We start from the raw sequence: 26,974 nt of genomic DNA, 5'->3' as shown, positions 1-26,974 counted from the left end.
AGTAGCTCAATTAAAAAAGGGAAACATTATTGATAGAGTCACTACACACAGTGTGAAGTAGTTCCTGATTTTATTTTTGGGCAGTTTTGATGATAATAGCTCAGCTGACAAAAAAGAAAAAAATCACCATCTTAAGAAATTAGAACATTATATAAGAAAAAAAATTCAAAAAGACTTTTAGGTAGGAATTGGCAAGTATTTAATCAATCTGCATAATGCACATACTGTAGTTTCACATTTTGAATTGAACTACTGAAACAAATGATCTTTTATTAGATATTATAAAGGTCATTTATTGAACGGTACTTGTGTATCTGGATTGGTTAAGAAGTGATTGCTGGGTTTTATTTCTCACACAGTAAAAATGTAGACAGGCACACACATCTTTTGTGTGATTGTATGCATGTGTGTGCGGTGTATCTACCATCAGCAGTATCCAACATGCTAGAACGGCTCTGCCCACGGCTCATGCCCCTGACGGCGGGAGGTAGGTCCATTCTCGAGCCTTTGTCGTGGGCAGTGGAGGACGATGTCACATCTGGAGGAACACTGTTCTCTAATGGAGAACCACAAAGCGGGCGTGCTAGATGTCTACAGAGCATAACAAACAATTCATGTGTTGTTAATAAAGGGAGTTTACCGATGCGCATGTGTGCTAGTACATCGGCCAGCGCAGAAGGGGCAGGCTGAGTCGGGGGCTGGGGCTGACTTTTCTGCTCTCCATGGGAGAGTGTGGAGGACGCCGATGAGGAAGTGGAGGAGCTTTGGACGGAACGGTTGATCCAGTAATCAGGACTTTGCAGGCCCTGGGCCAGCACCGCACTGAGGGCGGCCTTTCTGCGCAATGAACCCTCATCCTCTGATGCAGAAGATGTGTCTGGTGGAAAGAAAAACATTTGAAAACATTTGAAATTTGTCATTGGTCAATATTCATATGCTAGTGCACCATGAAGAGCCAATATCTATTTTATTTTTTTTATTTTTTACAATTTGCAGTTACATGTGTCTGCCATTAACGGTAGCCCGGGGCTACCACCTGCCTGTTTTCGCTTAAATTGATCAATCGTCTTGGCTATTTTTACCCCCATTCTATTGCTCCCAATCACGCGTGCATATTGTTGTGTATTATTGAGTCTGCAGGCATCACTATTTCATCGACAAGTAGGCCTACATATACAAATATACATTACGTTAAGTATTGTTTTAAATCACAATATCAATATATTTTACATCCATGTTATTCGACATGACCTAATTCAGAAACATTCCCCAAGTTGTGTGAGACTGTGGATATTTCTTTTAGTGGCTGCCTTGGTCGCTCGTACTTGCGTGCATTTTGACCACTAAGACTATAAGTTTCACAATTGCATCCACTGGTAGGCCTACATTTACCGCATAATTATGAATATTTACTGTTTTAATTAAGGGACAATCCGGTTCTGGCAGGGCCACCACAACTTGGGATTCATGGTGGCCTAATAGGGCAACCGACTTAATGGACAATGTTAAAAACATGAAAAAGAAAAAAATTTGTTAAAGAGTGATTAATTGTTGTTTTTAACGCATTACTTTTAGACTGGTTAATGCCTGCTTATTCTTGTGACGATTAAAAATGCTAAAATGTCACCTCAAACATTGCCTATTTTGTTAATTAAGCTTTAATGATGGTGATAAATTCAAGATGGACCAGTGTCATGGAACATGACAAAATGTGAGCCAACTTGAAGGTACCTCTCCTGAAGCATATTAAAGCGAGTAAGGCATTAGCCGTTGTTTGTACCTGGAGGCGTGCAGGCATCACCAGGAGACTGGACAAAGGCTGAGCGTCGCTTGGTTGGCATGGGCAGGGCCATCTTCTCTTCTTTGTGTTTGGCTAGCGCTGCCTGCACAGCTTCAGTGTGAATGTCTAAACAAATGAATATAGAGAATGAGAAAATAATTCTGTAAACTATAATAAACATTACATCAGAAGCTTTGTGGTTTGTTTGTACCTGATCTGTAGCGCTCATCTCTGGTCCCTCCACTCCGGTGTGCACGATGGTGTCTGGAGGCAGAAGATGTGGAGGGGCTCGGGGCTTCAGGACTCGGCGTGGGTTCACTGCTGTGGCCACCAGAAAGCTGCACATCTGGCAGAGTCACATCTGCATCTGGAGCAAGAATTCTACAGTTATAACTATAGCGGGATCAAACTCCTCAGCCTCCCTGGTAAGGTCTATTCAGGGGTGCTGGAATGGAGGGTCTGTCGGGATTGGAATCTTGGATTCGGGAGGAGCAGTGATATTCATCCCAGCCGTGGAACAGTGGATCAGCTCTACCTCGGCAGGGTCCTCGAGGGTGCATGGGAGTTCGCCCAACTGGTCTACATGTGTTTTGTGGATGTGGAGAATGCGTTTGACCGTGTCCCTCGGGGAGTCCTGAAGGGGGTGCTTCCGGAGTACGGGGTACGGAGCCCCCTGATACGGGCTGTTCGGTCCCTGTACAACCGATGTCACAGTTTGGTCCGCATTGCCAGCAGTAAGTTGGATTCATTCCCAGTGAGGGTTGGACTTCACCAAGGCTGCCCTTTGTCACCGATTCTGTTCATAGCTTTTATGGACAGAATTTCTAGGCGCAGCCGAAGCGTTGAGGTGGTCCAGTTTGGTGGCCTCAGTATAGCATCTCTGCTTTTTGCAGGTGCTTCATCAAGCCATGATCTCCAACTCTCACTGGAGCGGTTCGCAGCAGAGTGTGGTTCGCGGTTCGCAGTCGAACGGTTGGGATGAGGATCAGCACCTCCAAATCTGAGACCATGGTCCTCAGACGGAAAAGGGTGGCGTGCTCTTTCCGGGTGGGGGAGGAGATCCTGCCCCAAGTGGAGGAGTCTTGTTCACGAGTGAGGGCAGGAGGGAGCGGGAGATCGACAGGCGGATCGGTGCAGCGTCTGCAGTAATGCGGACTCTGTATCGGTCTGTGGTGGTGAAGAAGGAGCTGAGCCAAAAGGCGAAGCTCTCGATTTACCGGTCGATCTACTTTCCTACCCTCACCTATGGCCACAAGATGTGGGTTGTGACCGAAAGAACAAGATCCCGGATACAAGCGGCCGAAATGGGTTTCCTCCGTTGGGTGTCCGGGCTCTCCCTTAGAGATACGGTGTGAAGCTCGGTCATCCGGGAGGGACTCAGGGTCGAGCCGCCCATCTGGTTTGGATACCTCCTGGACGCCTCCCTGGAGAGGTGTTCCGGGCATGTCCCACCGGCGAGAGGCCCCAGGGACGACCCAGGACACGCTGGATAGACTATGACTCTCGGCTGGCCTGGGAACGCCTTGGGATCCCGTTGGAGGAGCTGGTTGAAGTGGCTTGGGACAGGGAAGTCTGGGCTTCTCTCCTAAAACTTCTGCCCCCACGATCCGACAACGGATAAGCGGTAGTAAATGTATGCATGGATGGATGAATGGGTAAGATCAAAAACTATTATAGCCCAGATCTGGAGAAATAGCAGATGGAGGCTGAATATATAATAATATATAATATATACAAATAAATGCTGCACGATACACTATGAGCACCTCTTAATTTACCAGTGCAATAAAACTTCTGAACATAACTTCCTGTATTAGCAGAGAGCATGAAACTAGTGTGGTTTTCTTGGGAATCCAAGTTCTTTGGGGATATGCCACCTCAGATGGATAAAGAGATACTGGGGTGATGTTGGAGGGGCATGGGGGCTGTTCACTCAACAAGAGGATAACTGCTTTCTGAATAGTTCCCAGATCTTCTCACTTTAGTTGTCCGTCGAAGTTGTCACCAAAATTCTGGTCCAGCATAGTTGACCTTAAATTGGGGTGAATGTGGCCCCTGAGCTAAAATGAACTTGATACACCAGGTGGAGCAGTTTTTGTCTGTAATTTTAATAATGTCCACTACAGTGTGACAGAGTATCAGAGATGATGTGTCAAAATTTGACAAATTCACACTGAACATTGACATTATTGGTTAAGTTTTACAAAGCAGAGCACGATAAAACACACACCAGAGGCCTCATCTATAAAGCTTGCGTACGATCAAAATCAGGCCAAAACTCTAAGTACGAACATTACTGCACCAAAGGTGGTATTTAGAGAAAACAAACTGAACGTTAAACTTTACGCGCCGCCATGTTAAGTCTGGATCTCCCGTACGCAATTTGGGAAAACAGTGACACCAACAGCTTTGTGGTGTATTTCGATTCCTCGAACGCCATGTATGCTGATTGTTGGGTCACATTAATGTTTTTTTTGCTGCAGACTTGCTTCAATGTCACAAGCATGCCGCAGGGCAGAAAGCACATGAATTAACTTAATTAAACACTTGTTTTCTCTCATTGATCACCTATCTTGAAAAAGCCTCATACAATAAATCATAATAATGACAACATATGTGGACAAATACTGCACACATTATATCATCGTGCCTACAGTAATTTCACCCGCCTGTCGGCACAAATGTCATTGCAGTATAAAAGGCTACATAAAGCTATTATATTGACACGAGACCATACGGATAAAAAATTAGCTAGAATACAGTCAGGAACAAGCATCTTTGCTATGGAGCTTGATGTTTTGTACAGCAAATAAATAAATAAAGGAAAGAAATGCGTCAATAAAGTCTGTCATAAGCGTTCACAAACCAGTCCACACAGCCGTGGTGATGTTCGATGAAGATCCATAAGCAACACATTGGGAATAATAATAGATACTAATAATAATAACAACAATAAAGAGGCGACCTAATTTTTGCCTCTGCAGTGACAACTCAATTTCCCTATTGTGCATTAAGTAAAGACAATAAGATTGATGAAGATTGGTTTTATTATTCACACAAAAATGTAATGTAGCCTGCATCATGGTGAAGTTAGCCTTCTTTCTTGCCTTTCCCTGTCCGTCATCCATTGTTTTAATTTGATGATCCCCATCACGTGATGCTTATTAATACGCAAATCCATTAATGAGTAGATTTGCATTGCCTAATATGGGGTGAAATAGGTAAACTTAGGGCGGGGAACGGCGTTGAATCAGCTGTGCACACCGGTTGGGATGTGTCACATTTATAAAGGGAAATTGCTTTCAGATGTGCGTATGTATGTCTAAGCATGGTTTTATAAATCTAAATTTTATTCTGCGTACATGAGTTTTGCGTTTCGTTCGTTTGTATGTAGGCCTACTTTTCTGAGCAGGTTGTCACGCAACAGTTTTATAAATAAGGCCCCACGTGTCTATGATCATAGAGTATATCTAAATATGGTAATATGTAAAAGTTTTAATGGATGAACTGTGTAACAAAAAACATGGAAGCTGACAATTCGGTGGGCGATCTTACTGGGCAAACAGGAGGCCAGAAGCTTGGCTTTCTTCTTCTCAAAGCCTTTCTGTGTGATGTCACCTAGAAGAAAAGACAAAAATGCCATACTGTTATACTTGTATCCCTATTGCTGCACAAAATTCACTGTAGTGACGCACGCACGTGCACAGTGTGCATCCACATCCGTCAAGCGGAGCAAGAACACCCCTATGACCTGAACAACTCCTGGCGCTCGGTCTGATCAAATGCACCAAGGTGCATTGCCGAGTTTGTCTTTTTTTTTTTACTTGCGACTGTCACCTCTGGCCCAAAGCGTAACTGCAGCCTTGGTGCCAAGCTCAAGGACGGTACCAGTCCACCCCCAAACCCCTAAGAAACTGTGGAGTGTTTCATGCTCATGCACAAACATCTTGGTGGGCCAAAATGGCCCGCCCATAGTGTTGGTCCATGTAACTAACAGTTTATTTTGTTTACTTGACTGCACTGCTTACAGTTTGTGTTTGTGGATCTTAATCTCCCCCCCCCCCCCCCACCCCTTAACCAGATTTCAGCCTCTCTGTGCTACTATATCAATCTGATCTGTCCAGGCCTTCAGAATCAGTTGTCCTGGCTATGTATCTTAAATCATACACTCATGCCTTGAAATACGATTGAAGTTTTTCAATATATGAGCCCTCTTTTAGCTGACTTTTTTTTTTTTTTTGCTTTGACTTGCCAGCACAGACTTAAGATGTGACTGATGGTACTCTAGTTTGGTGACTGAACTCAACACACTTTACATTTGATAATTCGGAACATCCAGGCATTTATGGTATTTCTGGAATGCAACGCAATGCAAATGGTTCCTTTACACGGTGAAAACAAACTGTGTATTGTATTGCTTTTGCCTGTGACTAGCATACAAACCAAACAGATTGTTATAGCAGTTAACTGACATTTCATCACATTTTGAAATAAAAATAATCCTCACAAATCAAATTACAATGAACGAAAGTCCAATGCTTTTCAACGAGCGGAGAGCTTCCTTCCACTGAGTTGACCGTCATTTTGACTTGTGACCGAAGCTCAAAATTGTCAATAAGCATTAGTTTGGCAAATAAAACAATTCATCAAAGAAGAGCTTTAAGCTGTTTAATGCCACTCTCAGTGGGAAGTTTACTGTCAAACTAAAAATTAAACAAAGAGAATTACACCTTGTGTATTCAAAACAGCCAAACAACTGGCTAATAAAACACCCTACTGGCTTAATGCTAACACATCTATGTTGTGGTGCTTCAACCTTTTAAGCAACACATTGAACACAAATGGTTTTTGTAAAGCTTTTTTTTCCTGCAGTATAATTGTAAAGTGATAGTGGGGTTATAAAGAAGTGGAATAAGTCGATAAGTCCTCACAAAAGGCCAAGGTAACCATGCACAGCCGGTCATAATAATATTAATAATAATCCTCTTTACACTAAATCTGCTGAACAAACACATGGCAAGGGCTCAGAACATTGTTTAGTTTTATACAAGTGTCGTTGAATAGACATGGTGCGTCCGCAGAAACCTCCTTCTGATGCCATAATCTAAATATAATTACAACACTTGCAGATAGGAGAAAAATGACAAAAGTGAACTCATTATCTTGCACTGCAAAAAAGGCAAGGCATCCATGTGAGCCAACTATACAGTGAACTTTATACATATCCAACATGAATTTTTTCTTTTACAAAGGTTTGAGTGCCACTGCCTAGTGCCTATCTAGAAAGACCAACAAACTGCAAAAGAATGGATCTGTGACCCTTTTATGAGCAAATCGGACAAATCAACTGCTGGAGATCGCAAATGACAGTGATCTTAAACAGGAGACGGCATGCATGTGTAAATAGATGGCCAGTCAGGAGAACTCCGGGAAAAAATACAAAACAAAAAATAAAAATAAAAATCCACACATCTTTGGTGATCATGTTGTCTGAAACCGCCATTTTCAATCAAAAAACAATATATCGTCCAGCCATACTTTACTCTCATCATGTAACTCTCCTATCTCAAATTTCTGCTCACAAGTCAAAGCAAAAATAAAAAAATCAGATGAATGATGGTTCCTCTTGAAAAATCCAAAACTTGGGTCACTTGTATCTCAAGACAAAAAACAACAACAACAACACCAGTTCAGAAAGAAATCTAACAACTCACATGTGCATACATGTCAGTTTTGGTATGTTCAGTAAATGTAACCTAGCCTTGTAGATATGCCGCATACATTTGTTTATGCTAAGGCGCATAACTGAGGCACAAATACCCAGGCCAGCACAACAACGTGCACATGGATTGTAGTGGACTGGAGTGTCATTGTTTCGAAGTCTGAGTCCTGTCAGGTCCGCCCCTGATCCTCAGTTAGTGCCAGGAGAGGGGCGGGTTGTCGGTTATTAGCAAACAGAGGAGGGCCTGTCATGGATGTGGGGCAAAACAACAGGGTCAGACTGGCATGGCCACACTGGCTCTGTGATGGTGACAGCTGCTGCCAAAACAGAGGGGAAAGCTGGACGTTTGGAGTGCAGGAATGTGGCGCTGGGATAACAGTACTGTGACTGTGTGTGCATGTAATCTGAGGTTAGAGGACAGGATATGAGCATTACTCCACCCTGTGTGTGCGTGCTACCAAGATCATTTCTAGAAAGGAGAAATGTGCTGATTGAAGAACACCATTCTAATTGAGAGAAAGCAACAAATGGCCAAGTATGTGTGTATACCCAGGTGGTACAGGTTAAGGGGTGTTTATTAATGCAAGCTAACAAATGGCCTTCATTGTCAGATCTGAGAATAATATCCATGATTACAGTATGCTACAATAAAGATACACCATTCTCTCAATATTTACTAATGTAGCCGCAAGGGGGCACAAGCCAGCGTCTTCTTGTGCCGGTCCCAAGCCCGAAATAAATACAGAGGGTTGTGTCAGGAAGGGCATCTACTCTTCAGAAAAGTAAATCCAAAGGTGGTCTAGAGGCACCAAATTTTCATGTACTACTATATAGCTAACCAGCTACAATATATCGTTCTATGGGCACAACCCAACAGAGACACTAACTGTTGGCTGGAACTAGAACAGAAGGATTGTAAAAACCTCAGACTTCGAGATTTACTCTTTATTACAACATCGATTAAGCGACATAATTGTTTTAAAAACCCAATGATTTCCGCCACCGTGACTGCCTGGTGGAAGGCACTAGAATTGACAAAAGCCCAAGTGGAGCCCTGTGGGCTCTCTCCCCTATGGCATAACCCCAACTTTCAACTTAACAACCAACCGTTTTATTTAGGTGTGTGGGAGCAGAAAGGAATTACACATCTCCACCATCTCTTCTCAGATAATATGTTTATATCATATACATCTTTGCTCCAAAAATACAATATAAAAAACGGAAATTTTTTACATTATCTACAAGTTAAAAATATGATAAAGAAAAAAATTCCAACACTTCGGGGTACGCTCCAACCGCCTGTTTTAGCTAAAGATATTAACAAGCTTTCTCCGACAACAACAAAAAAACTTTAAAAAATATATGTTACTTTCGTATACTGATAAAATGTCTTTACCCATCTCGAAATGGGAGACAGACTTGTCTATAGCACCGGAATCTGACTTTTGGATTCAAGTTTGTGAAAACGCATTTAAAATGACAAAACACACAAATTTACAACTTATCCAATATAAAATTATTCACAGAACATACATTACTCAATATATGATGAAGAAAATGGGACTCTCAGACTCCGACATTTGTCTCCAATGTTTACAAAACACTACAGACACTTATGTTCATGCTTTATGGTTATGTACTCCGGTTATGTATTTCTGGACTAAAGTCTTAGAAAAACTTTCCGCTATCTTGGACTATAGGATACCTTTATCTCCAAACTTGTGTTTGCTAGGTGACCTAACAACAACTGACTTACCACATAAACAATTTCAATCTACACTTGTAGCCCTTACTATCGCTAAAAAAACAATTCTTGTTAACTGGAAAAATAAACAAACTCTGAATATCGACCAATGGTCTAACCTCCTCATAAATCACATTTTAATGGAAAAAATATCGGCCTCAAATAAAAACCAAATATCAAAATTTATAAAAACATGGTCTACGTATATAGAATTTTTTAACCTAATTCTGGTTACTTAGTTCTGTCTGTTAGCGAGAGCCACTACATCGTGATAACTTTCATTGATGTTTCTGCATTTGGCAATTTATTATTATATTATATTATTAGTATGGGATTTTTTTTAATGGGCTTTAGGTGAACTGATGAATACACACACGCATGCACGCACGCGCACGCACATGCTCACCCACATACAAAAAAAATATATATATGTATGTGTGTATATGTATATATATGTATATATATTTTAAAAAAAAAGGATTTTTTTTAAATTTATTTATTTTTTTAAAAAGGAGACCAATGATGATGTCAAATCGAATGAACAATACTGAGCTCAAAAAAAAAAAGGAAGGGCATCTGACGTATCAAACATGCAAATCAAATATATGACTTCCATACCGGATCGGTCGAGGCCAGGGTTAACGACAACCATTGGTGCCTACAGGGAGCCAGTGGAAACTGGACTACTGTGGGCCGAAGAAGGAGAGGAGGTGTGTTTGTAGGTGTGTTTGTAGGAAGAAAGAGAAGAGGAACACCAAGAATGTATGACTGAGACTAGGGACTTTGAATGTTGGAACTATGACAGGAAAAGGTAGAGAGCTGGTTGGCATGATGCAGAGGAGAAAGGTGGACATACTGTGTGTTCAACAGACCAGGTGGAAAGGGAGCAAAGCTAGAAGTTTAGGAGCAGGGTTCAAGTTGTTCTATCATGGTGTAGATAGGAAGAGAAATGGAGTAGGAGTTATTGTGAAGGAGGAGTTTGTTAAGAATGTCGTGGAGGTTAAGAGAGTGTCAGAGAGTGATGAGGAATCGAAGGTGTAATGATCAATGTTGTTTGTGGGTATGCGCCACAGGTAGGATGTGAGCTGGAGGAGAAGGAGAACTTTTGGTTGGACTTTGATGAAATGATGCAGTGCATCCCTAGAAGTGAGAGAGTTGTCATCGGTACAGACTTCAATGGACATGTTGGTGCAGGAAACAGATGTGATGAGGAGATGATGGGCAAGTTTGGTATCCAACCTTGGTGTGTCATCTGGAAGGAAAAGGAGATAAGGAGACTTGGTGGTGGAATGAGGAGGTGCAGAAGTGGATCCAGAGAAAGAGGTTAGCTAAGAAGAAGTGTAACACTGAGAGGACTGAAGAAAGTAGACAGGAGTACAGGGAAATGCAGCGTAAGGTGAAAGTAGAAGTGGCAAAGGCCAAACAAGGGACTTACAATGACTTGTACGCTAGGTTGGACAGTAAGGAGAGAGAGAGTGGTCTATACAGGTTGGCAAGGCAAAGAGACAGAGATGGGAAGGACGTGGAACAGGTTAGGGTAATAAATTATAGGGATGGAAATGTGTCGACAGATGCCAGTGGTGTGATGCGAAGATGGAAAGAGTACTTTGAAAAGTTGATGAATGAAGAAAATGAGAGAGAACAAAGAGTAGAAGAGGTGACTGTTGTACACCAGGAAGTAGCAAAGATTAGTAAGGATGAAGTGAGAAGGGCATTGAAGAGGATGAAGAGTGGAAAGGCACTCGGTCCTGATGATATACCTGTGGAGGTATGGAAGTGTCTAGGAAAGGTAGCAGTAGAATTTCTGACTTGAGTTGTTCAACAGGATCTTAGATAGTGAAAAGATGTCTGAGGAATAGAGGAGAAGTGGGACACAGAGTTGTGGCAACTACAGAGGAATAAAGCTAATAAGCCACACAATGAAGCTATGGGAAAGAGTAGTTGAAACTAGACTGAGGGCAGAGGTGAACATTTGGGAGCAGCAGTATGGTTTAATGCCAAAAAAGAGTACCACAGAGTCAGTGTTTGCTTTGAGGATGATGATAGAGAAGTACAGAGAAGGTCAGAAGGAGCTGCATTGTGTCTTAGTAGATCTGGATAAAGCTTATGACAGGACTATGATGTTTGCTGATGACATTATTTCCGTATTGAGTGTAGGGAACAGGTGGAGGAGAAGCTAGAAGCGTGGAGATTTGCCCTGGAAAGAAGGGGAATGAAAGTTAGCCGTGGCAAGATGAAGTATCTGTGTGTGAATGTGAGGGACCCAAGTGGAAGAGTGAGGTTACAGGGAGAAGAGACCAAGAAGGTGGAGGAGTTTACGTATTTAGGGTCAACAGTCCAGAGCAATGGAGAGTATGGAAAATAAGTGAAAAAACGTGTGCAGGCAGGCTGGAACGGGTGGAGAAAAGTGTCAGGTGTGACGTGTGATAGAAGAGATTCAGCTAAATTGAAAGGAAATGGTTTATAAACCTGTGGTGAGACCAGCAATGTTGTTTGGTCTGGAGACAGTGCCACTGAGGAAAAGACAGGAGGCAGAGCTGGAGGTGGAGGTGGCAGAGATAAAGATGCTGAGGTTCTCGTTGGGAGTGACCAGGATGGATAGAATCAGGAATGAGTACATCAGAGGGACAGCACATGTTAGAGGCTTTGGAGATAAAGTCAGAGAGGCCAGACTGAGATGGTTGACATGTCCAGAGGAGAGATAGTGAGTATATTGGCAGAAGGATGTTGAGTTTCCAAATGCCAGGCAGGGGGTCTAGAAGAAGACCAAAGAGGAGGTTTATGGATGTAGTTAAAGAGGACATGAAGGTAGTTGGTGTGAGAGCAGAGGATGCAGAGGACAGGGTTAGATGGAGGCAACTGATTCGGTGCGGCGACCCCTGAAGGGAAAAGCCGAAAGGAAAAGAATAAGATTCTCTTGATATTTACTCATAAGAAGTATAAATATTCCATAAAACGATGACACAAATAATTTATTTTTCAGATTTATTTTTTAAGGATGGCTAGCATTTAATATTGGGGAAAAAAGCACGGTCTTCAAATTGTATATGGAATTCAGCAGAATTCGGTGGCTTCAGCACTCTGCATGTACAACTACATAGATGACAAGACGTTTTATAGGCTGATCAATTTCAACCCTAAAGATAAAGTATAATCGACTATAGATAAAAAATGAGTATGAGCAATCTTGTCACATTATCCAGGGCTGTAAACAACAGGAGCATGCCGCAGGGTGGCCACATTTGCAAGACTTTTGTCGCATGAGTTCACTGGGGAGAAGATCCACTTGGACGAGGAGTGGCAACTGGGGTGGCTCAATCAAGAGAAGTGCAAGATGATCAAGGAAATCATTTCATTGTGAATCATAAAGCTATTCCAGTAGTAGGGCTGGGTATTGCCAACAACCTCACGATATGATACGGGGTTACGATACGATACGTATCGCGATGCATATGTAACCCAATACATGATCTTCAAGGCGATACATATCCAAATATTTTACATTAATTTACTTGCATTTTTAGTGTAACAGTCATATTTATACCTAAATGATATGTTTATTACGCTGGATGGCAAAAAAAAAATTGTTAGCAGCTCTTCTGGTTTACCACCAAGCGGCATGCATACCTGGTCTAAATGTGCACGCACTGCAGGGCAAGGAGCAGCTTTCACAGACACACCGGGAAAATTTATAAATAGGCATGAGCCAATATGAGTAAAAATATCAAAGTATTAAAATTACAACTCTAAAATGTGCTTATTTGAAATATTTGGGGAAATAATAACATAATTTTTCATGTAACACATTCTGTTCAGTTTTTAAACAAAATATAGAAAAATTGGTACATTTGGAAACATGTACCATGTTAAGTCACTAATGGGCTATTTTTAAAACAGGCTTCAAACGTACACTTTTTTTTTTTAATAAGTAGGCTACACTGCAAACTAAACAACACCCAAGGCACTCATGTCCCTATCGTCTCTGCTGCACTTATGCGACACGTGGACCAATCAAAGGCAATTGACTTCAATCACCTACTGCTAGTGCATGAGCAAAACTTGAGAGGCTGCTGTTCCGTACTAAGACTACTTATGGGGATAGGTCGCCAGCCAATCACAGGACACATATAGAATGTGTTATGATTGGTGTCCTGTCTTGCTTGTTAGGTTTTGTTTGCACCTGTACTCGTCATCCTGTTCCCTTGTGTCATCCAATCATCTCCCCCAGTCACTTGTGTCTTGTCCAGGTGTCTCTTGTTGTCTCGTCAGTTGGCTTGTATTTAGTTTGCTGGTTTCGTTCAGTTTTGTTTGGACCATTGTCGCTGTCACCACTCTTGTGTTTTGTTGTTACTTTGAATTTTGGTCTTTTCAGATCTTTGTTGGTTTTGTTTACCCAGTACCCCTGGTAGTGTTTTTGTTAACTCTTTCACTGCCAGACGTTTTCAGAAACGGGTTGTCCCCACTGCCAGCCGATTTAAGCATTTTGAGTGATCTTTCAAGGTCCACAGAAAATGTTGTGTTTGGACTATGGAAACACACATACTACCAAATGAAAGATTGGACTCTCGGCTTTCATCAGAAAAAAAAAGTTTGTTTCTACCTTATTCCGTTCTTCAGTAATCAACAATAGAAAATGGTTACTTTCACCGAAATTCTCTCTTTTGAAACAAAAAACGGAGAAAAAGAGCTTTTTGTGAAACGATGTTATTTCATGCACTCTAGTGAATTGTACACTTCTTTTTGTCCATGAATGATGCCACAAACACCTAAATAGTGCTTTACTTCTGTAAAACGCTTTCACCAACAATGAAAAAGTGTTTTTTGATTGCAAAATACGTTTATTTCCATTCAACAGTGTAACAATTTGACAAAACAATTTCGCAAACTATTTACAAATGTGTGCAACTGTGGTACTACTTACAATTATGTGGATGTTTCAAATACAGTTTTTCCTTTTGTAACGCTCTCCTGCGTGCAAGGAGACGCCAGGACTCGCACAACAGTTTACTTTCACTTTCACATTGGTCCGTTTTGCGTGCAAACGTTACACTTTCTTGACGGCCTTTTTTTCCGGGGAATAAAAAGCAAGTAGCAGACTGTACACACTTCCTCCGATGAATATGCATTGGACTCGGGGCACTCTCCGTCGTCCGATCGAACGTCCGCATGTGCGTGCTCGGTTGCGTTCCGCGTTACGACACCGTCATAGCCGCCGCGTCAGCGGTTCCAATTTCGCCGTCAAGCTCGGATTCACCTTCATCATCATCGAGGATGATCACCGTCGTCATCAATGTACTATTTTAGCGTTGGTCGATGCCTTTCGTCTTGTAAGTGTAGAGCTGCTTGCAAATGCTCGCCATTGCCCGTTCCCTCCTCCATCTAGCTCCATCTAACGTCTTCTACTGCCGCGTCAATGCTTCTCAACCACGGAGTCACCACCCTCATCTTCATCATCGATGATGATCATCGTCGTCAACAATGTGCTTTTTCAGCGATGATTTTGGTCTTTGGCCCCCGGCTGGGGCGTGAGCTCCTCGCGACCGGCCGCCATTTTTCCTTTGTCTTCCATTCTCATCTCCTGCTCGACGCTCTAGCTCCGCCTCTACTGACGCCCACCCGATCTTGTCAAAAGAGAGTCATCGCTGCCCTCTAGGGGCCAAAAATAGTCATTAGGCACAACAGACAGACTTGAAACTTTCACCAGACATGCGGAAGGGTTTCTTCTACCCGTTTCAAAAAATAAAAATAAAAAAATCATTGGATGACGTCTTTTGACGTCATTGGCAGTGAAGCGTAGGTTTTTACTTGACGTCTTTAAACGTCAGTGGCAGTGAAAGAGTTAAATAAATAAATAGTTTTCAGCATTACATGCATCCCTGCCGTGGTTCTCCTGCCTCCCTGCATTTGGGTCCTCCACGCCGCACCGTGACAGAATGACAAACAACCATTTACGCTCGATTCACACTTAACAACAATTTACTGTAGAATCTACAATGAACAAATCGTGCCTGTTTTTGAAGTAGGGGAGGAAGTCTACATGGTGGAAAATGATGAAAATGATGATGATGATGCATACAGTATAATATCCCAAAAAACTCCCATGAAGATTGAGGCATATCTTTCATCAAAATGTCTGTGTGTATGTGCGTGCATGCGCATGGTGATGGTGGTTGTTATCTTGAAGGTACCAGTACGGTGGTAACATCAATAATGCTTCCATTCCTTGCGGCACAATAGGTGGAATTGTATTAGCCCAGAGAGCTGATTAGAAATGTGAACCACACCCAACACATGTGAAGTGAGTAACAACAATTGTTGAATGTGCGCTTTCTCAGGCCAGTTGAATTTAAGGGGACCATGAATACGAGCCAATATTTAACACAATGCAATGCAATGGGCCAAGAGTGGAGATACACATTAGCTTGTTGAGGGCTTTGCTGAGGACTTTCACCAAGAGGGAACCTCTGGCAACCCCTTGGCACAATTCCACAGAGCAGATTTAGGAAGACCAATATTCAAAAGTCAGCCACAACTCTGCAAAGCGAGTGAAATAATAAATATTTTGTGGGTTGGCATTTTGGAAACAGTCCTTGCAATTTCTGCCGAATAAGACATCAAATGTGCTACTACGCAATGAACCATACATTTTAATTTTAAAAAGAAAACAGCACAAACCTCTACCATGGACAAAGAATCATTAAAGTAATATTGGCATCGTAGTCCAGAACCAGTGTCTTCTCCGTGATCAGACTGTACCCACTCCTCCGATGAATATGCATTGGACTCGGGGTACTCATCGTCTGATTGAACGCCAACTTCAACGTCAACCTCGGAGTCACCATCATCATCATCGTCGTCATCAATGTGCTCTTTAGCATTGGTCGATGCTTTTCGTCTTTGAAAAAAATGCTCAAGCGTGAGCTGCTTGCAACCGGTCGTCGGTTGTGCTCCGCATTTTCCGGCGTTAGCATCGCTAGCCGGTGAGGCTTTATGACGTGATCATAGCCGCCGCGTCAATGCTTCCAACTTCGGCGTCAACCTCAGAGTCACCATCATCATCATCGTCGTCATCAATGTGCTCTTTAGCATTGGTCGATGCTTTTCGTCTTTGAAAAAAATGCTCAAGCGTGAGCTGCTTGCAACCGGTCGCCATTTTCGCTTCCTCAGCCATTCTCCCCTCAACACTCTAGCTCCGCCTCACGTCTTCTACTGACGCCTACCCAATCTTGTCCAAAGAGAGTCATCGCTGCCATCTAGTGCCCAATAATAGGCATTATACTAACTAGATCTGCTTGATACTTTCAGCACAGCTGGCCAAGGCTTTCCTCCACCCGTTTCCAAAAAAAAACCCATAGTGAACGTCTTTTAACGTCTTTGGCAGTCCTCCGTAGGATTTTACTAAATGTTATTTAACGTTTTTGGCAGTCAAAGAGTTAAGCATAGAAGAATGTTATATTAATGGAACATTAAGCCTTAATATTTTATTTCAGTGGTGTTCAAACATGAAACAGACTGCAACCTGAATTTTCAGATAAATAAATACATTTTCATACAAATCTTAGTGTACATGTACAAGTTTACTGATTAGTATTTTCAAAATTTGAGTTAAAAAAAAATCGCAATAATCAATTTATAGATTTGTATCGGGATTAATCGGTATCGAATCGTGACCTATGAATCGTGATACAAATCGAATAGCCAGGTATATAATGATTAAATATTACCTTAGACACCATAGCGATGTAATTTTTTAGGAAACATTAGGTATTTTGCTGTCTATTATTCTAACGCGGAAGTAAAACGCCCAGTTCAGTATAACCCCGCCTCTCCCTGTGTGGTTGCTGCACCCCTCTCGTCCTAAACTGGATGCTGCGCGCACCACCCACAAAATTCTATGGAACTGAATTTGAGTATACTCCTGAGTGGCCACGCAAGACCGTCCAGCCCTTGCAGTACAACCGCGTCTTCTTTATATGTGGAAATTGGATGGATGTTCAATTCTTCAATAAAGATTTGAAACAAAACGGCTTCTTTGCTGCAAGAAATTAGAGTGGGGGAGGAGGGGAGGGGGTAAAGGAGAAAAATAACATAGGCGGTGCGGGGGTGGGTCCTCACCTGATGATGTCGTAGAGTGAGTACCCGCTCGTTTTCTCAGGTTGGGAGGGGCTGGTGCTTGGAGAGCAGAATGCCCTGGAATTTCTCATAGAGGGGCAAATGGAGGAAAACACCACTTTGGTGATGTTTTTGCTGAGGAATTAGCATTTTAACATGGCTAAAAGCTCCAAAAAGTTGATTTTCACAGTACTGTCCCTTTAAGTTTACACTTGATGAGTGGCCAGGCACTCCAGAGACCCAATAACACAATACTAACTAGCCTTTTCATAACCCTGCTTAGTGCTAACCATGCCCTGAACCACATAACCATTGTGGATTTGTGGATGTGTACCAAATCACAGCAGGAGAACTTTTTTACCCATGATTAGAAATGGAAAATCCAGGTCCAGAAAGTAAAAACCCTGCCACCGTTTGGCTTTAGCCACAGATGATTCTACTCAACCGGCAGTTGCATCCAGAATGACTGAAAAAAACTCAAGATTTTGTTTAATGGCCATATCACCCAGCCCTAAATACAGGTCGTAAACTTACCTGCCGTTTGAGTAGAAGCACCTGTGGCTAAAGCCAAACTGTGGCAGTGTTTTTACTGTCTGGACCTGGATTTCCCATCTCTGCCCAAGACCATTGCCCATTGTCTTCCATGTAATCTGAACCCCTGGCTTTACCATTTGTTCTCATCCTGTCCTTCCAGTCATGCAGGCTTGTTCTTTCACATTAAGAACTTAAGTGGATGCTGGAAACACAAGACATTCTACAATTGCTGGGCAATAATTCAATATCAATATGTATCACGATAGACACGTGATTGATTTCAATACAAAATTCCATCCATTCATCTATCCATCCATTTTCTTAACCGCTGCATTCAATGAAAAATAATCAGGAAGCAAAGAACCGTTTTTGTGAACCTTGTCCATAGAACCAGCCAAGGAGTGTGGGTGCGCACGTACACACAAGCGTGTGGCATATGTACACTGATTAAAAGTGTGGCTTCACTTCATTGAAATATATGACCACTCGGCTCAGTGCAACTCTTGCAATATTGTGCATACCAACGATCACACACCTTTGGATGTATATGTAGTATAGAAGTAAAGGATGTGCTAGCTCCAGTGTTTCCCACACCATGTTAATACTTGGGCGGACCACCCAAGTAAACTGGCCACCACCCAAGGAGTTTCCAAGAAAATGTATTTAAAATATAGATTTTTTTTTTATGTAAGTGTCGCGACCGGATATACCGCATGTAATGTTAGTTTGCCATCACTTTGTGGATCGTGAGGCTAGAAAAGACGTACTAGCAGGACTGTAAACACTAAAAAAAAGCGACACAAAAAAAAGACGTTGGTCTAAAGCAGAGGTGAGCATCAAGGGCCGGAGTCCTGCAGGTTTTGCATGTTGCCCTTCTCCAACACAGCTGATATATGATCAGCTCATCAGCAAGCTCTGCATAAGCCCGATTAACGATCCTGTTGATTGGAATCAGCTTGTGTTGGAAGTGAGAAACCTCCAAAACCTGCAGGACTCCGGCCCTCGAGGACCGAGATTGCCCACCTCTGGTCTAAAGGGTGGAAACAACGCGAATACGGACTGTACCTGCGTGATATGGAGGTGAGTTGTTTGTGCTTTTTCTCATATAAATGTTGTTCCACTACATTGATTATTACCATTAAAAAAAAACAATAATATATTTATTTTAGAATTTGATTTATGCACTTTCACCGCACTTCCTCAGCACCTCGTTTCTGATTGGTTGTACATCACTGTCAACAGACTGCATGCTTGTTTGTCCTCGGGGCACACCACACATGGTGAGAAGTCGGGCCAAAACTATCCAACATGTTGAATATCCACCATTTGAGGTCGGATGGCCCAAATGTCCTTCCGTTCCAAACGGCTGAGATCGGTCTAAGCACTTCACACGGCGGTGTGTGTTCTGTTAAGATTATCTTTTGGATTTTGGCGCGTCCTTACGATTGTCGGGAGGGGAGATTTGGAGCTAAAATCCGGCTAATTCTCTTGCTGTAGGAAGCCGGCTTTACTAAACAAAGATAGAGTAATGATGTCAAAGGCTTGTCAACATATTTCTGAAATGGTGACATGTGAGCATGCAAAGCTATTGGCACTTTCTTAACAGGTCAGCCAGCGGGCTGCTGGGCTTGAGGAGGGTAGTTTCCAACCGGATGTGATATTTCACACACAAGCAACTTGCATAATGCTGAAAAAACAAATGTACTACAGATTAATATACAGGAACATTCCAACTACACAATATGAGCACTGACTCCTCAAGATGTTAAGAGGGTGGCCGCCGCCACAATAATGGCAGCACTTTTCTGTCAAAGAGATGCTTGTTTTCTCCTGCTTGGCCGTGACTGCCAATTTGCTTTGCCGGCTGGGTCTTTTTTTTACGCACTAGAGCATTCCTCGGCTTGCTTGATATTGTAAACCACAGAAAAAGGCTATCAACCAGGAAGGGGTGTAAATTCCAAAGGAAAGTTGTGCGAAGTAGTGCTGTGTGTCACTGTCTGGCTCACTGGCTAAATGTCTGCTGGCCACTAAAGAGCTGAGTTAGGAGATTGTGTAATGAAACGTCAGAGGGATGCTCGACAATAACCTTCGGCTCAGAGTAGAATATGCGTCAACTGGTGAATCACCAGGTGGGGGTAGAAATAGAAATGAACTTCTGCTATAAAATCTGCCAGTCATTACTCTCTGGTGTTGACTCATCACCATTCTCATCACACCTGTCACCTTGACAAACAGCCAAGTGTGAGAGGAGCCCAAAACAAGTTCTTTCACTGCATGGATAGGCCCAGGAGTGGAAGACACACCTATCAGCAGTGACTCCAGGGCTACAACAATGCAATTATACTGTACACCATTTGAAGAGCTTATAAATATGATTAGCACATCTGCCTTACAGTCAAGAGGTACTACTATGGACAATTCACAGCCATGCTTGCATGGGTTTTTGTCCGGTTTCTTCGGTTTCCTCATACATTTAAAAAACCTAAATGTTCGGTTCATTGAAGACTTATGAATTATTTACTGATCGTCTGAATTAAGAGAACCCAGGTAATTTGGTCAAACACCCTTAAACCAAAATTTGCAGTGTTTCTTTTGAGGGTAGACCTCTGGAAACATTAGGGGCTTTCACAACCAATGATGGAACTTCCCTATGTACCCTGGAGTTTGTCGAAAGTTTGCGTTCACACACAAATCTTGTTCTGGGAGGGCCGGAACCGGTACTACCTAAGCTCCTAAGCCTGAGATGGGTATTTTGACTTAGACTTGGCGTCTACCCTGGATGGCACAGGTTGGGCGTGCTGTGCAGACAAACGATGATAGGTTGTTTGAATTTGGGGGGGTGCACAGCCGCCATTAGCCTAACTGCGAGCATACAGTTGTTGTTGTTTTTTACTGCGAGTGTACAGTATTTACACTATTTACTACTACTACAACAAAAATGCTTACACGACCCCAAAAAGTTGCAAAGTTACACCAAAGACTATAAAACACTCATGGATCACAACAGCGGCAGCCGGAGTGGAAATGACATGAGTGAATGGGACGGGCAATTCGACGCCACAGAGTCAGCAGGCCACGGATAGACAAAGGTAAATATGACAATAATCTTACAGAAATACTTGTAATATTGTCATTTAGTTCGCTACCTCGTGTGGCGCTTGACAGCAACTTAATCGTGTGATTGTCTTTTAGTCAGTAGTTATTTTTGCCGCGACCGGCAAATCTCCTGCTACCGTTATTTTGCCATGAATGGTCAGAACGACAAATTCTTGGCTTGCCGTGAACCCCACGATTGCTTATAGACATTTACAAGAGTATATGAATAACAGAAATTAGCACGTCCAGTTCGCTGCGCCGCCGTGACGGCCGTTTTGTCCAGTCAAACACACATCACTGGGAGTTAGCTTAGTGCTGCGTTAGCTTAGCGTTAGCACCACAAAGTCATGTTTACAAAATAGAAGCTTATTCCCCTCACCGTAACACTCAATGGTGAATTGCCAGTCACAAACAAGGTTCGCGTCGCAAAAGACCATCTTTTCCCACCGGGCATGACAAAACAATACTCGGTGGTGAGTTGCAGGTCACGGGAAAAAACAAACAAACAACCACCATTGCCTGTGTTTTAATGACCATACCACATTGAAATTGTTTACCTGCTTAATGTATAACCTAAATATTTGTAAAAAGATAGAGAATTAATATAAGAAAGTACCATTCAATTATTAACATAAATACTTTTATTTACCGGTATAACAATTATCAGCAGCATTTATAGTTATATACAACAGGCTGATGCCAAAGCTAAAAAGCCTCTACCTACCTACAAAAAAAAACAAAAAAAGCTTCACTCATTTAGACTCCATGTATTCATAAAAACAATTTAGCTAAATCAATTAATAAGCTGCTTGTAAAATTGATGGATGAAAGTATATTTCGTTATTGTAATCCACTGTAATATGCAGAGTTTAACTATATAGACACTGCGCTTAGGTATAAGAACATAAAATATACTCCAATAATGATTGAAATAAAATGTATTGCACATTAAATAAAATAAAAATGCACCTGAATAAATATTAAAAAGCCAACTGTTGAAGATTAAATGCAAATGTATGCAGACATCACAGACATATCCTCTAATGCTAATCTGTGACATTTTTTCTGCATGTGTTTTAATTTACAGCTGTTGTGGATGGACATGTTGAAGTGTGAGCTCATCATCATGCTACCAAGCAGCAGCCGTCATTCAGTGTTCACCTGTCGGTAAGACATTTTACTTACAGTAACTAGTAGAACTTGTATTGCCAACTGTTATTAATTTTGTATTTCTATGTCAACAGGAAAGCGCACAAGGGATAGATTCAGTCAGTGAAATGGACATTGCAAGCCAGGAACTCGTCAGGACAAGAAATGATGTACAGCCAGGCAGATGTCCGCCAGGTTGCAGACATGCACTGAAAATTCAGCCCGGCTTCTGGCTTTGCTTGTTTTGTATTTTAGGTGCACAAATAAACAGTTGCAATCTACAATTTGTTCTCCACCATCATAAAAAAAAAAAAAAAAAAAAACTTGCCATGCAAACATTTAAAAAGATTAAAAAACTCGAGTTGTTAACTAAGTCGTGTATTTATTTAACCTTTATTTATCCAGTTTAGGTACAGTATTTGCAATGCCAGTCAGGTTGCAGACAGCAGAGTCAAACATGGCAAAATAAAAGCAATTGCATATAAGATATACATAAGTACAGTATAAATAGGGTACAAAGTCACAAGTGTAGGCGCAAAAAAATAATAATCCTCAGGCAAAACTTTGTCTGTTCCAAAGTAAGCAATATAGCCTGACTTGTATTATCTGTAAAATAACTGTTGTTTTTAGCTCATTAACTTAAATAAAATAAAAACTATATGTTATGGTTATATGTAACCTTCCCTGAGAATGCAGAACATTTGTGTTTAAGTAGGGCATGTGAGTTATTGCGCCTACAGCATGTCTAGAGGATTATGAGGGGGTATCACCATTATTAACTATTCACCACAACCACATGATGTGACTTCCAAACATTTACATATGTTGTCATACTGCCTTAAGTGTCCAACCATCTGCCTGCACCTCAGGCTGTAGCCCACAAACTACACAAAAAAGACGTCAGTTCTTTTGGATTGTGACCAAGGAGAACCAGCAACCAAAAATATGGAAAGAAAACATTATGTTCTCCAGTGGAACTTCATTTAGACATGGTAGTAAGACAAATGCACAACTCTGTTACAGGTATCCAAATCATTATTTACCATATACAGTACAGGCCAAAAGTTTGGACACATCTTCTCATGCAATGCATTTTCTTGATTTTCATGGCTATTTACATTATAGATTCTCACTGAAGGCATCAAAACTATGAATGAGCACATGTGGAGTAGTTATGTACTTTAAATTAAATAATTTAAAACATGTTTATATTCTAGTTTCTTCAAAATAGTCACTTTTTGCTCTGATGATTTTTATTTTACCCTCTTGGCATTCCCTTAACGAGCTTTAAGAGTAGTCACCTGAAATGGTTTTCCAACAGTATTGAAGGAGTTCCCACAAGTGAGAATGCCAAGAGTGTGCAAAGCAGTAATCAGAGTAAAGGGGGGGGGGAGCTATTTTCAAGAAACTAGAATATAAAACAGTTTTCAGTTATTTCACCTTTTTTTTCTTACTGTACATGACTCCACGTGTTCATTCTTAGTTTTGATGCCTTCAGTGAGAATCTACATTGTAAATAGTTCATGAGAATAAAGCAAACACATTGAATGACGTGTGTGTTTTTAGCCTTCTTACGTGTCATGGGAGCGGATTCGATAGGCTTTGCGATGGAAGGTGGAAGAGTTTAGGGTCTCAAAAATATGATTGTGCAGAATAAACAACAAGAATAATAATAATAATAATGATAATAATTCCTACAGAAACAATAGGGAGCTTGCAGCAGTCGTTGCTCGGGCCCTAATGATGATTGAAGTTTGTTTTGTTTTTTTTGTAAAGAATTTAAATAATTAACTCTTCTGACAGATCCTACAGTTTTAACATATGAAAAATGTGTTTATTTTGAAAAAACTCCAAATTCCCCTTAAATTTGTTTTATATGTTAACTCTTTCACTGCCAGACGTTTTCCGAAACGGGTTGTCCCCACTGCCAGCCGATTTAAGCATTTTGAGTGATCTTTCAAGGTCCACAGAAAATGTTGTGTTTGGACTATGGAAACACACATACTACCAAATAAAAGATTGGACTCTCATCTTTCATCAGAAAAAAAAGTTTGTTTCTAGCTTATTCCGTTCTTCAGTAATCAACAATAGAAAATGGTAACTTTCACCGAAATTCTCTGTTTTGAAACAAAAAAAGGAGAAAAACGTCTTTTTGTGAAACGATGTTATTTCATGCACTTCAGTGAATTGTACACTTCTTTTTGTCCATGAATGATGCCACAAACACCTAAATAGTGCTTTACTTCTATAAAACAGTACCACCAACAATGAAAAAGTCTTTTTTTATAGCAAAAAAAAACAGTTTATTTACATAGAAAACAGAAACAATTTGACAAACTATTTACAAAGGTGTACAACTGTGCATGTGTGATTATTTACAATTGTGTGGATGTTTGAACTACATAAATTTTACTTTTGTGTGGTAAACAGTGTAACACTCGCCTGCGTGCAAGGGGACACTGCAAGATTTGCACCACAGCCTTGTCTCACTGCGAATGCCCCTTCGCATGCAGACCCGACACCTTCTTGCTGGCTTTTTTTTCCGGGAAGTAGCAGGCATGTGTTCCAGCGTGTGTTTGGCCATGTTACCATCAAGTCGGCTTTCAGGATCAAAATACGATGACCTAGTATTTTGTCTGGCTTCCTCATGCTCTTCCATCCCAACTTCCTCCTGGTCTTGTGGCAACAGCCACCCTCTCACCACCTGCTGGATGAACTCCAAAAAAGGTTGACTCGTCCCAGGATTTTTTTTTTTGTACAAGATTTAAGCATTGAACATGCATATTTGGAAAAGATAGGCAACAAACTTTTTGTGCCACTTCAACGTTTTCCGTGTGAATGGGTGGTACGAGATGTTTTGATCCATCTTGTCCACTCCATTCATCTTGGAATTGTAGTCCACAACACAAATTGGTTTTTCGAAAGGCACTTTTTTTTTTTGTGCCTTCCGCCACACCTCCACTGTCCGCATTTCATCTTTGTGAAACGTTGTCACCATCCTCAACAAACGTTTGTCCTGCCATGCCACAATTAAAACATTTGTGTTGTGCCTTACCAGTTTCCCCCCCACCCCAAGGCCAGTGTTGGTTAGGCACGTTATCTCACTGGGTTCACCCCTGTTCTTCCTCAGCGTTCCACAAACATTGGTGCGCGCTGCCAGGAGACGTTCACACAAAGCAATAGAGTTATAAAAATTGTCCATGAATAGTGTGTACCCATTTCCTGGCAGACGATCCAGTAAGTTGAACACTGTATCGGGGAGAGAACAACTAATGCCAACATAGGGTTGCATATTGAAACAATAGCCGGTTTGGGAGTCACACAAAATGTATGATTTGATCCCATATTTGACCGGCTTTTGGGGGTTGTACACTTTGAACGAAAGACGTCCCTGGAAACTCATCATTCCCTCATCAATACAAATATTCCTGCCCGGTTGAAACAGTTCCTTGAACTTGTTTACAACGTGATTGAACACAGGACGAATTTTAAATAGTTTGTCGTCTGAACTGTGTGCCGTCTCGTTGTCGTTGAAGTGCAGGAAACTCCAGATGAGCTGGAAGCGGTTTCGAGGCATTGCGCGACTGAAGAATGGTGTCGTCTCTATTTCGTCCTGAGTCCAATACATTTCGATACTGGGCTTGTTTATATACCCAGTAAGGAATTGGAGTGCAAAAAAAAACGTTTTGAGCTCAGACACAGACACTGGCTTCCAAGCACGACTCCTGCAGTGTGGCAGACTTTCAGCCCGTTTTTGCATTGACTGACGTGCAAATAAGTTTGTCTGATCAGCAATGTGCTGCAGAAGTTCGTCTGTGATGAAGAGCTGCAGGAAGTCAACTGGCCGGGTTGAATTCAGCTCTGCTGCGGCACCTCTTGGTCCTGGCTCCACAGTAAAGGGGAATGAGTTTGGCTGCCAGCCTGCTTCATGCCAGCCAGATTTTTGGGGATCTGCAAATATACATTTCAATATCATATAATATTCATTTTAGATCAGTGTGATGTAATATATATATATAAATATATATATTTACGTTTTTTCTTGGATCCACTGGTTGATGGACCTTTATTCTGCTCACTCTGAGGAGCGTCACTCTGAGCTGCAGCTGAAAGAAATATATACAATTACAATAATATCGAAAGAGCGTTTTCTTTTGTTGTTGCGGTGTATTGAAAACACTTTTTTTATACCTCTCTTTGTCGTCTTTGCAGTGGGACGTCGCTGTGAGCACGATCCACGATCTATGAATGCACATTCACGTTACACGAGGTGCTAGCAGCGTGCTGGAAAAGTATCTCATAGCAAGTTTGTGCTTACCTTCGACGTCTTCTGCGGATGAAATACTGTCCGAATCACTTTCTCCCTGGTCAGACTGTACCCACTCCTCCGAAGAATATCCATCGGACTCAGGATACTCTTCGTCGTCGTCCGATTGAACGTCCTCGTGCGGAGAAGTGCTCGGTCGTGCACCACGTTTTCCGGCGCTAGCACCGCTAGCCTCCGAGGCCTTAACATGCGGTCGAAGCTGCCGCCGCGTCAACGCTACAACTTCGGCATCAACCTCATTGTCGCCATCATCATCACCTTCGTCGGATTGAACGTCCTCGCGTCCAGAAGTGCTCGGTCGTGCACGACGTTTTCCGGAGCTAGCACCGCTAGCCTCTGAGGCCTGAGGACGTGAACGAAGCTGCCGCCGCGTCAACGCTGCAGCTTCGGCGTCAACCTCCTTATCACCATCATCATCGCGGTCATCATAATGGTGCACTTTAGCACTGGTTGATGCTTCTCCTTTTCCAAAAAATCGATCAAGCGTGGTCTGCTTCTTACCGTCGGTCG

At 41.9% G+C, this 26,974-nt stretch overlaps 1 protein-coding gene across 4 annotated transcripts in view; it reads right to left on the bottom strand.

Moving 5' to 3' along the window:
• Window positions 1-26,974, bottom strand: part of dip2ba (disco-interacting protein 2 homolog Ba) — a 72,460-nt gene that overhangs the window by 37,056 nt on the left and 8,430 nt on the right. For all 4 annotated transcript variants that reach the window (XM_077553006.1, XM_077553027.1, XM_077553016.1 and 1 more), the window contains exons 2-6: window positions 5,336-5,398; window positions 1,992-2,147; window positions 1,781-1,906; window positions 641-877; window positions 425-556 (exon numbers count right to left, since the gene is read on the bottom strand). In XM_077553006.1, coding sequence (XP_077409132.1) covers window positions 425-556; window positions 641-877; window positions 1,781-1,906; window positions 1,992-2,147; window positions 5,336-5,398 — 714 coding nt within the window. The remainder of the gene's footprint in view (window positions 1-424; window positions 557-640; window positions 878-1,780; window positions 1,907-1,991; window positions 2,148-5,335; window positions 5,399-26,974) is intronic.

Source organism: Vanacampus margaritifer, chromosome 1 (assembly GCF_051991255.1).
Source record: "Vanacampus margaritifer isolate UIUO_Vmar chromosome 1, RoL_Vmar_1.0, whole genome shotgun sequence".
Taxonomy (NCBI): Eukaryota; Metazoa; Chordata; class Actinopteri; order Syngnathiformes; family Syngnathidae; genus Vanacampus; species Vanacampus margaritifer.
Note: the sequence above shows the minus strand (reverse complement) of the source record. Positions and strands in the feature narration are given on the sequence as shown.